The 12,997-nt window shown below is 41.9% G+C and overlaps 1 protein-coding gene across 2 annotated transcripts in view; it reads left to right on the forward strand.

The window, feature by feature from the left end:
- Positions 1 to 9,179: 9,179 nt before the first annotated feature.
- Positions 9,180 to 12,997, forward strand: part of LOC101027252 (pyrophosphate--fructose 6-phosphate 1-phosphotransferase subunit alpha) — a 39,406-nt gene continuing 35,588 nt past the window's right edge. For both annotated transcript variants that reach the window (XM_020544100.2, XM_020544101.2), the window contains exons 1-2: positions 9,180 to 9,395; positions 11,806 to 11,978. In XM_020544100.2, the coding sequence (XP_020399689.1) occupies positions 9,291 to 9,395; positions 11,806 to 11,978 (278 nt within the window). In that variant the 5' untranslated portion in view covers positions 9,180 to 9,290. The remainder of the gene's footprint in view (positions 9,396 to 11,805; positions 11,979 to 12,997) is intronic.

Genomic DNA, 12,997 nt, shown 5'->3' on the forward strand with positions numbered 1-12,997 from the left:
ATAGCTCATTCAATAAAAGAAGTGATTGATGTCCCTTTTTCCCTAATTCTCCCACACTTGCATCCATCTACACAAAAAAGGAGACAATTGGCACAACCATACAAGAAAAGTAAATTTATTTCAAGCATTCAACCATACAAGGGAAATGAGTCTCAAACATACAACCATACATAGGAAAATTGTCTCAAGCATTCAACCATACATAGGAAAATTGTCTCAAGCATTCAACCATACAAGGGAAATGAGTCTCAAACATACAACCATACATAGGAAAATTGTCTCAAGCATTCAACCATACATAGGAAATGAGTCTCAAGCATAGAAAAATTTCACATGCTTTCACCATCTTACAAGGATACAAGGAAAAAGATGATCATGTGGTTGACTTCTTGTGCTCTCTTTCAATTAAATCAAACCTTCCTTCATTTGTTTCAAGAGCAAATAGTATCTCTCTAAATTCAGCCTTCATAATCAATGAAGTGGTTGTGTGCATCATAGCAGTTTTCTCTTGAATCCCACATGCTTTCACCATCTTCATAGCCTCTGCAATAGTTGGCACTAGGTTGGCTTGGAGAGGAGCTGATGATGCCTCAACACTTGTGCTTATTTTTTCAGCTGCACTCTCAATCTTCATACAAGTGTTCTTGTACATCTGATAAAATGGACTCTTCTCTTCCTTCTCTTGAGCTGCTCCGGACATTTGTTTGCGCTTCTTCGGTTTCGGTTTGTTGGAAGCTTCATCGGTTTTCTCTGTGACCTCTAACACATCATCACTAGAGGAATCACATGAGGAAACATCTCCTGGACACATTGCAGTAGCACCCGTGACATGCACCTTGTCAAACAAGAAGTGCAAATCATCAAGGTGTTTTGGTCCATGTTTCTGAAACCTCACATGGTTGCACTTCGTACCCCTCTCAGGATTATTGCATTTCTGAAAAATATGCAGCGTGTTAGGGGCAACATATTATGAAGTCATCATGTATTCAGCTGAAAAAAAGACATTACCTCAAGGTGTTCATCCCACCATGTGTTAGAGCAATCAACAGTTTGATTTGCCTCGTTCCACCCAAGTCCAGTGGCAGCAATCTTCAATTCCATAAATTGTGTAAAATCTTTCTTCATATTGTCTAATTTATTCTTCAATTGTGTCTTCGTGCATTTCTTTTTCGTTCTAGCAAAAAATTTATCCTCCACATTCTTCCAACCAATTCTAGTGAAAATACCTTGAGGCCTATTCCTAGCTAAAATTTCTTCCTTACAAACATCAATCAAGTGCTTCACAAGGTCATCACCCCAAATTGTCTTCTCAGCCATACTTTAGTCAAGAAAAACACAATAAAACACAATAGATTATCAACAGAAGCAACCATTTGAGCTACATTATCACCACAAGCAACCATTCAAGCTCAAGATTTGTGGAGGAGCATGTCACCTTCACTGTCCAGAGACGAGGACGAGCAGCAGGGGCGCCGGGAGTGGGGAAGACTGCCGGGGAAGGGGCGCAGGGGAGGGTTGCCCGGGGACGCGCGGGCCTGGATCCACACCGGGGAGGGTTGCCGAGGGAGGGCCGTCGGGCTCGGATCCACGCCGAGGAGAGCGCCGCCGGGGGAGACGCGGCACCAGAGGACGAGCCGCCGGGGGATGCTTCACAACTGAGGACGAACCGCCGGGGAGGAGCGCCGCCGGGCTCGGATCCACGCCGAGGAGGAGCGCCGCCGGGCTCTGATGCACGCCGGGGAGGAGCGCCGCCGGGGAGGTGCGCCGCCGGCTGCAACCCTTACAGCTCGAGCAGGGAGCTCGTGGGGAGTGGTTGTCGTGTGTTGTTTGGGAAAAGAACGAACCGTTATCTTCATAACCAGTGGCAGTGGGTAATTTTCTCCAACTTGGTTTGCCCCCAACGCAGCAAAAGCATCCCCTAACCTGCTGTAGAAAATGAACTAGCAAAAGCAGGCTGCTATGGGAAAATCAACTGTAGATTGGACCCCTTTGGTTTAGCTTCTGCTTTTCCACAGCAGAAGCAGGTTGGAGAAGTCCAACCAAACGCTCCCTTAATCTACTTGTTCTCTTGTATGGTGTACTGTTGGTTTCCTAATTTCAATGGATGGATGTATGTATGTTTGCACTCGCATAGAGAACGATCCGGTTGAAGAGCCCGAAGAACTCGCAGGAGAAGCCCCTGAGCAGCAGTCGGTTGGTGGAGGCAAGTGTCCCTTGACCTATCTCTGTCCTATTCATTCTTTAATTCACCTCCCGCATTACACATTTATGCCTAAGGATGTACTAGCTTTGTTATCCATATCCTTGTTTACTTATTTGGGTTGGATTATTATTGTTTAGCTTTATGCTATTTCTCAACTATAATCAATGAACATGATGAGATTATCTATGATACGCTGTTTTCCCCTCTCTTATTATGATGTTATACTTGTGGCCTTTAAGGGGGCTCGAGCGGTTTCTCGAGTGCCTCTCCGTAAGGACCTGTTCTTTGGATGACCGTCCGGGAAAACAGTGCAACCATGAGGGTGGAATGGGATGCCCTTAGCTGAATAATTAGAGGATCCGGGGTATAGTTCGCTTAGTCGTTGTGCCGTCAATGGGGCTCGGTGTATGCGGCTCGCTCTGCCAAGTTTGGGTTCGCCCCTTGGGGAGGAGTGCGGTGCATTTAGGAAACCTAACGGGCGGCTACAGCCCCGGGGAGTCTTTGTAAAGGCTACGTAGTGATGCCCTGCTGGGTCACCTTGGTAGTGATCGATGGAGAGTCATGATCTCCGGGCAGAAAGGGAATCACGGCTTGTGGGTAAAGTGCACAACCTCTGTAGAGTGTTTGAAAACTGATATATCAGCCATGCTCGCGGTTATGAGCGGCCAAGGGAGCTCCAGTGATTAGTGGTACTTGATCAGAGACATTTTGGTTTACAGGTGGCAATGAGACTGATGGTTTTGGTTATGACTATGGTGCTGGTAAGTGGTATTCTTTCCGTTTGGAAAGGGTACATCGGGCTAATGACTTGGGTTAATGCTAAAACCTGGCTTTCTACTAGTAAATAATAATCTGACTAACTAAAAGCAACTGCTTGACTTATCCCCACATAAAGCTAGTCCACCACAGCCAAACAGGATACTTGCTGAGTATGTTGATGTGTACTCACCCTTGCTCTACACACCAACCCCCCCATCCCCAGGTTGTCAACATTGCAACCACTGCTCAGGAGAAGATGAAGCCATGGAAGGAGACTTCCAGGAGTTCCAAGACTAGGACGAGTTCTAGGCGTGGGTTAGCAGCAACCCCCAGTCGGCTGCCTATGAAGGCCGCGTTTATCTACGTTTATTTTCCGCACTTTGATTTATTGTAAAGACTATGTGGATGTCTCAGACATATGATGTAACCGACTATTTCCCTTTTTAATACTATTTGAGCACTGTGTGATGATGTCCATGTTATGTAACTGCTGTGTACGTGAATTGCTGATCCTGGCACGTACATGGTTCGCATTCGGTTTGCCTTCCAAAACCGGGTGTGACAGACCCCCAACAGTAGCCCATTCGCGGTGCTAGATCGTTTTTACATAACGAGCTCGTTCCATGAAACAAACGAAGGCTTCTGAATGTCGAAGGTCCGAAAAAACACATTCTATGAGCTTGTTATTAAAAAACGAATAAAATAGTTACGGCCTGCAGGACTATATAAAGAGATTGGTTGGTAAGAAGTTATTACAACGTTCCTTGCAATTGCACCGTTGTGCTGCTGAATTTTTTTACTAAAGCTGAAGCTGTCTGTGCTGTATGCATCCATTAACTGGTCTTCGACCAAGAGTTAAAACAATCAAAAGTTAGCTTCGTCTTAAGAACTCAAATGGCTAGTATTAGGTCTACTGCTAGGCTAACAGGTGAGGGTGGAGAGACCGAAGCCACTGAGACAGCTCCGATCTTGGAGGTTATGAGGAATTCTGGATTGGTTGTTTAGGAGGGAGAAGGATCTTTTCCAGAGAAAGATAGTGCTAATGCCAAAGAGGAAAATGTTGATGCCGAAGCTGGTAGTGATGATGAAGAAGACGATGGTATCTTGAGTCCAAGCAAGCCCAGCCACATTGAATTTGGAAAATCTACCGTGAAAGCAGAAGACCTAGTTTTAATGAAGAAGCTTGGGTATTTTGGAAAGAATGACGATGGACTGGTAAGATTCGCTGGGGATGAGGTAATTTCGGAGCCAAAGGATGATGAAGTTATAGTTTTCAAAAGCTTCTTTCGAGTAGGGCTTCGGTTCCCTATGTACGAGATGATGGGTGAAGTTTTGAAGAAATTTGAAATTTATCTTCATCAACTTACTCTGAATGCTATAATTAGACTCAGTATATACATTTGGGCTTTGCGGAGTCAAGTAATGAGTGCTAACGCCGAAGGGTTCTTTAGAGTGCATGAGCTCCACTACCAGACCAAAGCAAGAGCAGATTGCCTTCAGAAGAACTTTGGATGCTACAATTGCGCCTACAGAAAAGACATGAAGGCTTCAGTAATTGGGTATCGTAGCAAGTGGCCTACTGGCTGGACCAACAAATGGTTCTATGTAAAGGTCGATGAGAAGAAAAGGGAAAACTAATGAGTATGGTGATGAGTCCGTTAAAGCTGAGCATCGGCATGACAAGACCATTGTGCAATATGCAGCTCGGCTCCCCATGCCAACTAGCCAGGGTCTAGTTCAGAGTTGTGGCCAAGCACATCATCACTCAGGATTTAGTGTAAGAGTATCTGGCGAATAAAACCTTCCCAACATCAGGCGGATGGGGAATGCCGATGAGAAAAGACAAAGGAAATAAGCTTGAACTTGTAAGGCTACCATACCGCTTCAAATGCCATAAAACCTTCGATAGCCCCTGCGCCGAATGACTAGAAGTGATCAAACCAATGTGCAATGCGATTCTCGGGAACTACACTAAAAAAGAAGACCAATTGATGATTGCTGCCTTCAGCACCCGGGAGAAACGAAGATTAAATCGAGTGATGGACGCCCTCGGCTTCGAATACCCTGATTATGACAGGCTCGACGAAGAAGCCGAGGGAGCAAAAAAGAAGAGGGTTGTAAGTATTATGAAGAGACAAGCAATGAGGTTCATTGAGGAGGATAAAAATAAGAAGCTACCAAAAAGACCAAGGATTTCTAGAGGAACTGAAATTTCTAAGTTGAAACTGAAACCTTCGGTGCTCAAGAAACGGAAAACTGTGGGATCAGACCGCGCTAAGGAAGAAAAATCTGCGCCGCCGAAGCATATTGTCGAAACCCCTTCGACATCTTCCATTGGTGTGATAGAAATTCTAGAGGTAATGACTGAACCTTTGCTTTTCGCCATGCTAAGTCCATTAGGATCGGAGCTAACCAGCTTATTACAGCCAAAGGAGAAACCGAAAGGGGTCCTTCGGCGTCCGGCGGGGGGGGGGGGGGGATGCCTAGAAGAAACGATGTTAGGTAGACACCATGTTAGGTAAACTTAAGGTCCCTTTGGGGAGGGCGACAGTATCACCTCTACGACTCTGTTGTTTCCTACACATTGAAACATTGGAAGCCCATCAACAGGGCAACGAAGTACCAAGTCTACAAGATTCACAAAGAACTCAATCTGTTTTAACCCTTTTCTCACTGAAATGTTACTAAGATCGAGCTTGAGTCCTTTCTTTCTGAAATGGGTGAGAGCAAACTCTCACAAGACTCTCCACACTAACTCGAAGACTATTGATCGGTTTACGATCCTTGGAGTACAACATTTTGATCTCGACCAAAGTGCGCAAGCAACTCTATTGCCTCACAAGATGTCTATACTAAAGGTCTATTTGTTTTAGATATAGATTCCTAGAAATCTAATTCTAGCTATGAGTTGTGAGAAAGCTGCTTCGAGCTGATGTTTTTTTAGAAAAAAGCTAAAATAAGTTTAGTTGAAACAACTATTAACTTATTCTGTAAGAGCATGATAACTTGGTAACATGGATGACAAAAATATGAAAAAACTAGGGTAGAATGTGATTCTAAATCTATGCCACTATATAATGCATCAATTTAAATTTTGCAAAAAAACCACCCAACTAAATCAACCCCGCACTCATAACCTCCAGTAAATCCACCAAAGAAATTGCACACAGGCTTAACATACCATGAAAACCAAACAATTTAGATCGCCGGATAACACTCCCTCCCTTACTCAAATCAAATAGACAATATTATTTGAATCATCATTCATTTCTCGCCCTCTTTCTCCCCTGCGACCCCACTGCCCACAGCCTCCCCCTTCCCCCTCCTCCTGCATCCCCACCACCCCCTCCCCCTCACTCGCACTGCGGCCAACCCCTCCCCTCGCGCTGCCACCATCGTTGTCGATCCCTCTCCCCCTCCTCGGAATCATATCGTTAGCACAAGCTATATGCTAGTTGAACTAAATAACTGTATAAATTTTCAGAAATCTATTTTACGGTTCTACTTGTTTGGTTAAGGTTCTAGAATTTTTGGCAATGAATCTGGTTTAGAAAGCATCAAACACACCCTAAGCACACAACTAGAATCACGCTTTTAGTGATGGCGGTATAGTTTTAAACAAAACTTTCGAGTGACAAATATATTTATGTAATCATGCAAAAAACTTATATATATATATATATATACACGGGTAGGTATAACGGGAGCCCTGGGCTTCCAATAGTTAAAGGAAGCCCAGGTCGACCACCCCTACAAACTGGTTCAACCTAGCGCGCCCAACCAGTCTGTCGGGTGCGCCACCTGCCCCACGTCTGTTAGCGCAAAAAAAGGAATGCATGTATGAGTCAAACACGATCCAATGCATGCGCGTAAATTTAGAAAAAAATGTGTGGCGGTTTCTATTTTTAAATGCTTTATTTCCTCCATAAATTTAGGATCGCTGTAACAGCCATGCAGCTAGACACGTAAGGACCATTTTATGATATATACTGAGACTAAATATGCTACACTGTGAAGATAATTATGCAATTCGGTATAGTGCATAAAAATCTGTTACCAGCTGCATGCACACGAATTTATGATGAAAATAATGTGCAATGAAAGGAAATGAATTGCATGCATAGAAACAAAAAATCATATTTAATGTTTAATTTGCTTCATAAATATAGTATCCCTCCAACAACCATGCAACTAAACACATTAGAACTAGTTTATGATTTATACTTATACTAATTATACTACACGGTGTAGGTACTTATGCAATTCGGTACACTGCGTAAAAAAATCTAGCATGTTCACTGGTGGACGCATCTCCAGGTTGGAGCGTAAAAACCTTAAGTTTTAATCATAAAATCTCTCAATTATAAGCGTAAATAGCTGGCCAATGTGAGAGATTGATAGCTCTGGTAGGTTGTTATTACGATCCTATTTTTATGGCAGATTCGAAAAATATGGCAGCCGCATGCATGCAGTTTCTATTTTTATACAGATCCAAAAATTATGGCAAAATGCATGCATGAGTCAAACACGTTCCCTTGCATGCGCGTAAATTTTGGAAAGATATGTGTGGCGGTTTCTATTTTAAATACTTTATTTCCTCCATAAATTTAGGATCACTGCAACAGACATGCAACTAAAACTCGTAATGACCATTTTATACTGATACTAAATATGCTACACTGTGTAGATAATTATGCAATTCGGTATACTGAGTAAAATTATACTACCAGCTGCATGCACACGAATTTATGATGGAAAGAATATGCAATGAAAGGAAATGAATTGCATGCATAGAAACAAAAAATCACATTTAATGTTTTATTTCCTTCATAAATATAGGATCCCTCCAACAGTCATGCAGCTAAACGCATTAGAACTAGTTTATGATGTATACTGAAACAAATTTTACTACACGATGTAGGTATTTATGCAATTCCTTACACTGCGTAAAAAATCTGGCATATTGTTCACTGGTGAACGCATCTCCGGGTGGAGCGTAAAAACCTTAAGTTTTGAGCATAAAATTCCTCAATTATAAGCGTAAATACCGAGTCAATTAAAGGTTGATAGTTTTAGTAGGTTGTTATTACGATCCTATTTTTATGACAGATCCGAAAAACATGGCAGCCGCATGCATGCGCTTTCTATTTTTATACAGATCTCAAAATTATGGCAAAATCGTGGGAGTTTCCATTGCATGCGCGCAAATTACAAACAACATAAATCACTTTCCAATGTGCATGCAGTAAACTGATATACGAACTCTATGTTCAAGCATAAAATCGTATAGTTTTTAGCGTAAATAATACATGTGGTAGGCATAAAACACAATAATCGAAAAGAAAACTGCGCCGGATCAGAGGATGTCGCGCGCGATCATCGCTGCGCGCATCTCGCGCATTCCGTGACGTCGCTCGCTCGAACATCGCGTCTCATGTGTCGTCGTCGCTCGCACGTCGACAGGCGTCGCTTGCTCACCGGCCTTGGAAGTGCCGCCTCCTCGGGGCTTCGGGGATGCCGCTGCTTGCCCGCACAAGGGCCCACTGTCGCTCGCCCTCTGGATCGGGGAACCGTTGCCACTACTCCGGATCGAGGAACCTCCGCCACCGCGCGTCGAGGTAATGAAGTTGCGGCCACCGGCCTGGGAACCGCCGCCACCGCATGTTGAGGTCGGGAAGCCGCGGCCACCGCAGCCACCGGTCGAGGGTCCACCGCCGCGCGCGCTATCGGGCAACCGCCGTCGCTAATGAATCGAGATGGGGCATGAAAAACTGATCCCTAGCACTACAGATTTTCTTTTATAGACGTCTGGACCTGGTCCGGCTCGACCGGATTGTACTGTCTGGCCCGAGCTTCCTTTAGTGTATATATATATATATATATATATATATATATATATATATATATATATATATATATATATATATATATATATGGTCGCGACGTCCTGACACGTTTGCTGGTTATTACTGAAAAACAAAGCAATCTCGTTCGGATGACAGCTGCGCCGAAAGTAAATAAAAATAATATTTTAAAATCTTCCCAGTAACTGGAAAATTTCGGTGCACACCGTTCTCGCGGACGCACAACCACAACAGCTACCGTGACTATCGTATGGCTGCGGTACGAGCGAGGGACGGGGACGGGGCGCGCATGGTTTTGGCCTGGCTCGCTGGACAGTACTAGTACTCCGTTGCGCGTGACGACGTGACGTGCCGCAGGGCGCGGCCTCTCTGCGTGTCCCAGTCCCAGCCCGATATATAAACGCCGCGGCCGCAAGTGATCCGCGCACAGAGGCTTAGGCTGGGAGTAATCGATCGAGCCGGCGATGGGCAGCGTGGCCATGGACGCCGACTACGGCGCGCCGCGCGAGCTGTCGCCGCTGCAGAAGGCGCGCGCGCTCTACCGACCGGAGACCCCGCCGTGCCTCCAGGTACCATGCATCCTTCTGCTCGTGTGACGGACCTACGGCCTCTTTGATCTGTGGAGTCATGCTTTACATAGTGATACATCATGAGTACATTCTATAAGTTTTGGTAAAATTAACTCATTCCTCATATATGTACTGATTATTAGCTTATGAAAAATGAATGAGATGGTGACGTATCATTTTATTCTATTCCACAAATCAAATAAAAAAGTGATGAGTAAGTAGAATAATGTGGTGATATACATTTTACATGCATGTGTATGCGTGGATAAAAACCATATAGATACTCTACTACATTTGAGAGTGAGTTTTATTGTGCGTCGCCATGTGAATAAATTTCCTCACCCCACGCAGAATATCTAAAACAAACGAGATGTCGGTCGCTTGGCATGAATCATTTATCTCATTGACTCGTGCAACTCATGTTTGTTTGTGATAAATAAAGAAGAGATATTATAAATATATACATATATTATCAATTTAAAAATAAAAAATATAATCATGTTTGAACAAATATTTTATTTAAGCAAAGTCTAATTATATAATATATAATTAGATAATATATAATTCCTCAAATTCGATGCGATGATATCGTTACTCATATTAGTATTAACTAACAATAAGAAATAAGATGATAATAGATTAACTCATTCTATTGCACAAACTAAATAAAAAAATAACAAATCAAAAGATGATGCACTGCTTTATTTCTCGAATCAAACACATGCCACAGATTTTATACTGGTGTTCCTCTAGACAGGGTAGATCTGTTTGCTGCAGCGATGCTTATCTATTCCGAATATTTTCCCTCGCTTTCAGACGGGTGCGGAGGGGGGCTGCGTCAGTAATGAATGGTCTGACGGCGATCCGCTCTCCACCGGTGGAGGCATGGATCTGAAATTCCATGGCTCAACAAGCGACACATAAACGAGCAATAATTCACCTCTGTTTCCCCTAGAGCAGAGGTTGCTGTGCCGTTCTTCTCCGCCACATAGCCGGGGGCTGCCACGAGCCAACGGGAAAGCGAGATCTCACCAATCCTTAACTACTAGTAACTACTAAGGTGTCCAAGCTAATAATACGATAAATTAAAAAATAGTGAAGTGAATATACATTAAGAATCGTAACAAAAATGATCAGGATAACGAGGGAAGAAAAAAAACTAAGTCACGACAACGTATTTCCATTTGTGCTGATGTTTTTATCAGCTAAAGTAGTAATAGAATAATAATTTCTGTTCAGTAAAGAACCTTTACAGCTTATCACCTATAACTTTGCATGAACTGTACCTTTTCTGTCACACTACATGTGATTTTGTCTCATAGCCGATAGGATAGCTGCATATGCCAACATACAGGTAAGAAAAAAGCAAAATAATTTGGCAGAATATTCCCCGTCATTTAATCTTCGTCTCTGTGATTAGTTTTGATAAATATATTATATTTAATATCTGTATTTAACATCTAAATGTTTAATGTGACACATACTAATTTTTTGTCAAGGAAACCAAGCACTTCAGTCGAACCGATCGGGCCTCCACCATCTTCACTCTCAGTGCACAGCATACGCAACATATAGGGTTGTAATCGGATTGAATATAGACCAATATTACTCGTAGCATATTTCTTTTCATTTTTATTCTTCGGATTCAGATCGAATACATTTATTATTGAGTTATTATTGATTTGAATGGATATCGATATCTTAAATATCCAACTTTGAGTATATGGATACATATATAAATCGTATACGAATCAGATATTGAATACTAGAACTCAGATACGGATTGCATCTCAACCCTTTTACATAGATCAAATTTAAATACGTAAAGATAATATCCGTACCATTTATATTCCTACGCGGCGTGTTAGGTGGCAGCCACATATCAAAATAAAACCAGAAAATTATTAGAAATTTTAAAAGATAAAAAAATCAAAGAAGAAAAAACCACAAAAAGTTAAGGAAAGATAGAAGGCATCGCGTACATGATTGAATGTGGAGATGAAAGAAAATAAAGAAAATAAAAGAAAGAAAGGAAAGAAAGAAAGAGAAAATAAGGAAAGAAAGAGAAAATAAAGAAAGAACGAAAGAAAAGTGGTCCGCCAATACGGAGAATTAGCAGAGCAGGGGCACGTGCGGTGGGAGCACGGGGATGAAGGGTCATCTAAAGAACATCGCTCGTTAGATGTGAGGAGTGAGTAGAAGAAAGTAGATGTTTAAGTAGGATTTCATCCGTTTATTTTTAGTATGTTGGTTTCTGTATGCAATTGCTCTAGGTTTATTTGAAGCAGTGAATTATATAGTGTTATCAATTATAGATAGATTATAGATATTAGATATAGATAAAACTCATACGGTAGGCCAGCGTCGTTGACGACTTGACCGACTGAGCTCTGGACTGGATGCAATTCAGGGCCCCACAGTCAGTGTGGAATATGGTGATGCTGCGATCGCGGCCGACGTCGCGGGTGCTCACGTTATCAGCCACGCCTTCCCCCACACCTACGGCCAGCCGCTGGTACACTTTCTCACGAAGACGGCCAACGTGCATGACGCTACCATCGTAACAGAGCACCCTGTTGTCAGGTACACCCATCTTCCAAGACCGACCTTTGTTTATCAGTATCTATGTGCATTTTTTTCCTTTCAACTTAAGTTCATTATTCCATATGTGCATATTTTACCATCCATCTGTTTTTTTTTGCTCGAGCATGTATCCACTAATTTAGGCTGTTTGTTTGGTTCCAGAATTATATAATCCAACTTATGGATTATATAAGTACCTATTTACCTACTTATGAGTTATAATAATCTAGATATCTAGATTACATAATCCATCTAACAATCTATGTTGTTTAATTATCTCTTAATTTATTTAAGTTGGATTATATAATCTTGACGGCGGCCTTAGCTCATGAATTGTTGGCAAACCATGTATTCACTCAAAAAATGTATATCTCATATAAAAACAAAGATGGCTGTATGCTCGGCGTTGTACCTTAGCGAACGCTTTACTGCAAAACACTAGCTAACACTGCACGGTTCATCTTTAACCAGTTACCAATTTCTCTGCTATCTGTAAAACGCAATCCATTTTTTTTGGCTCACTATAGTATTTAGCTGGACAATTTGCTACCTGAGTTCACGTTCACAATCTATCAGTAAAACTCAAGTTTTATACTCTCAGTTTTAATTTACATTACTATTTATTTATTCTATCAATAAAAGAAGCTTTATTAATATTAAACAATCACGTCAAGATGATACAAGACTACAAGAGTGCTAAGATTACTCCTGGTCTTTACATACTAAGGCAAGGCCGGGCCGACAAAAATCGAGGCCCTATATGAAACTACACAATAAATCATTTATTCTTTGTTTCTTTTTTTAACCAAATTCATATTTTCTCTACTGATTGATTAAAGATATGATAACGATAGTTGGATCTTAAAACACTAGACATCTAGTAAATTAATAAATATGCACACAAAAGATGAAAATAACTATTAAACTATTATAATTATTAAAGGATAAGATAACAGAATACAAGAATAAAAAATTGGTAAATAACTTATACGGCTGGCTGGCTAACTATGTTTGCAGCC

Source organism: Zea mays, chromosome 9 (genome assembly GCF_902167145.1).
Source record: "Zea mays cultivar B73 chromosome 9, Zm-B73-REFERENCE-NAM-5.0, whole genome shotgun sequence".
NCBI lineage: Eukaryota > Viridiplantae > Streptophyta > Magnoliopsida > Poales > Poaceae > Zea > Zea mays.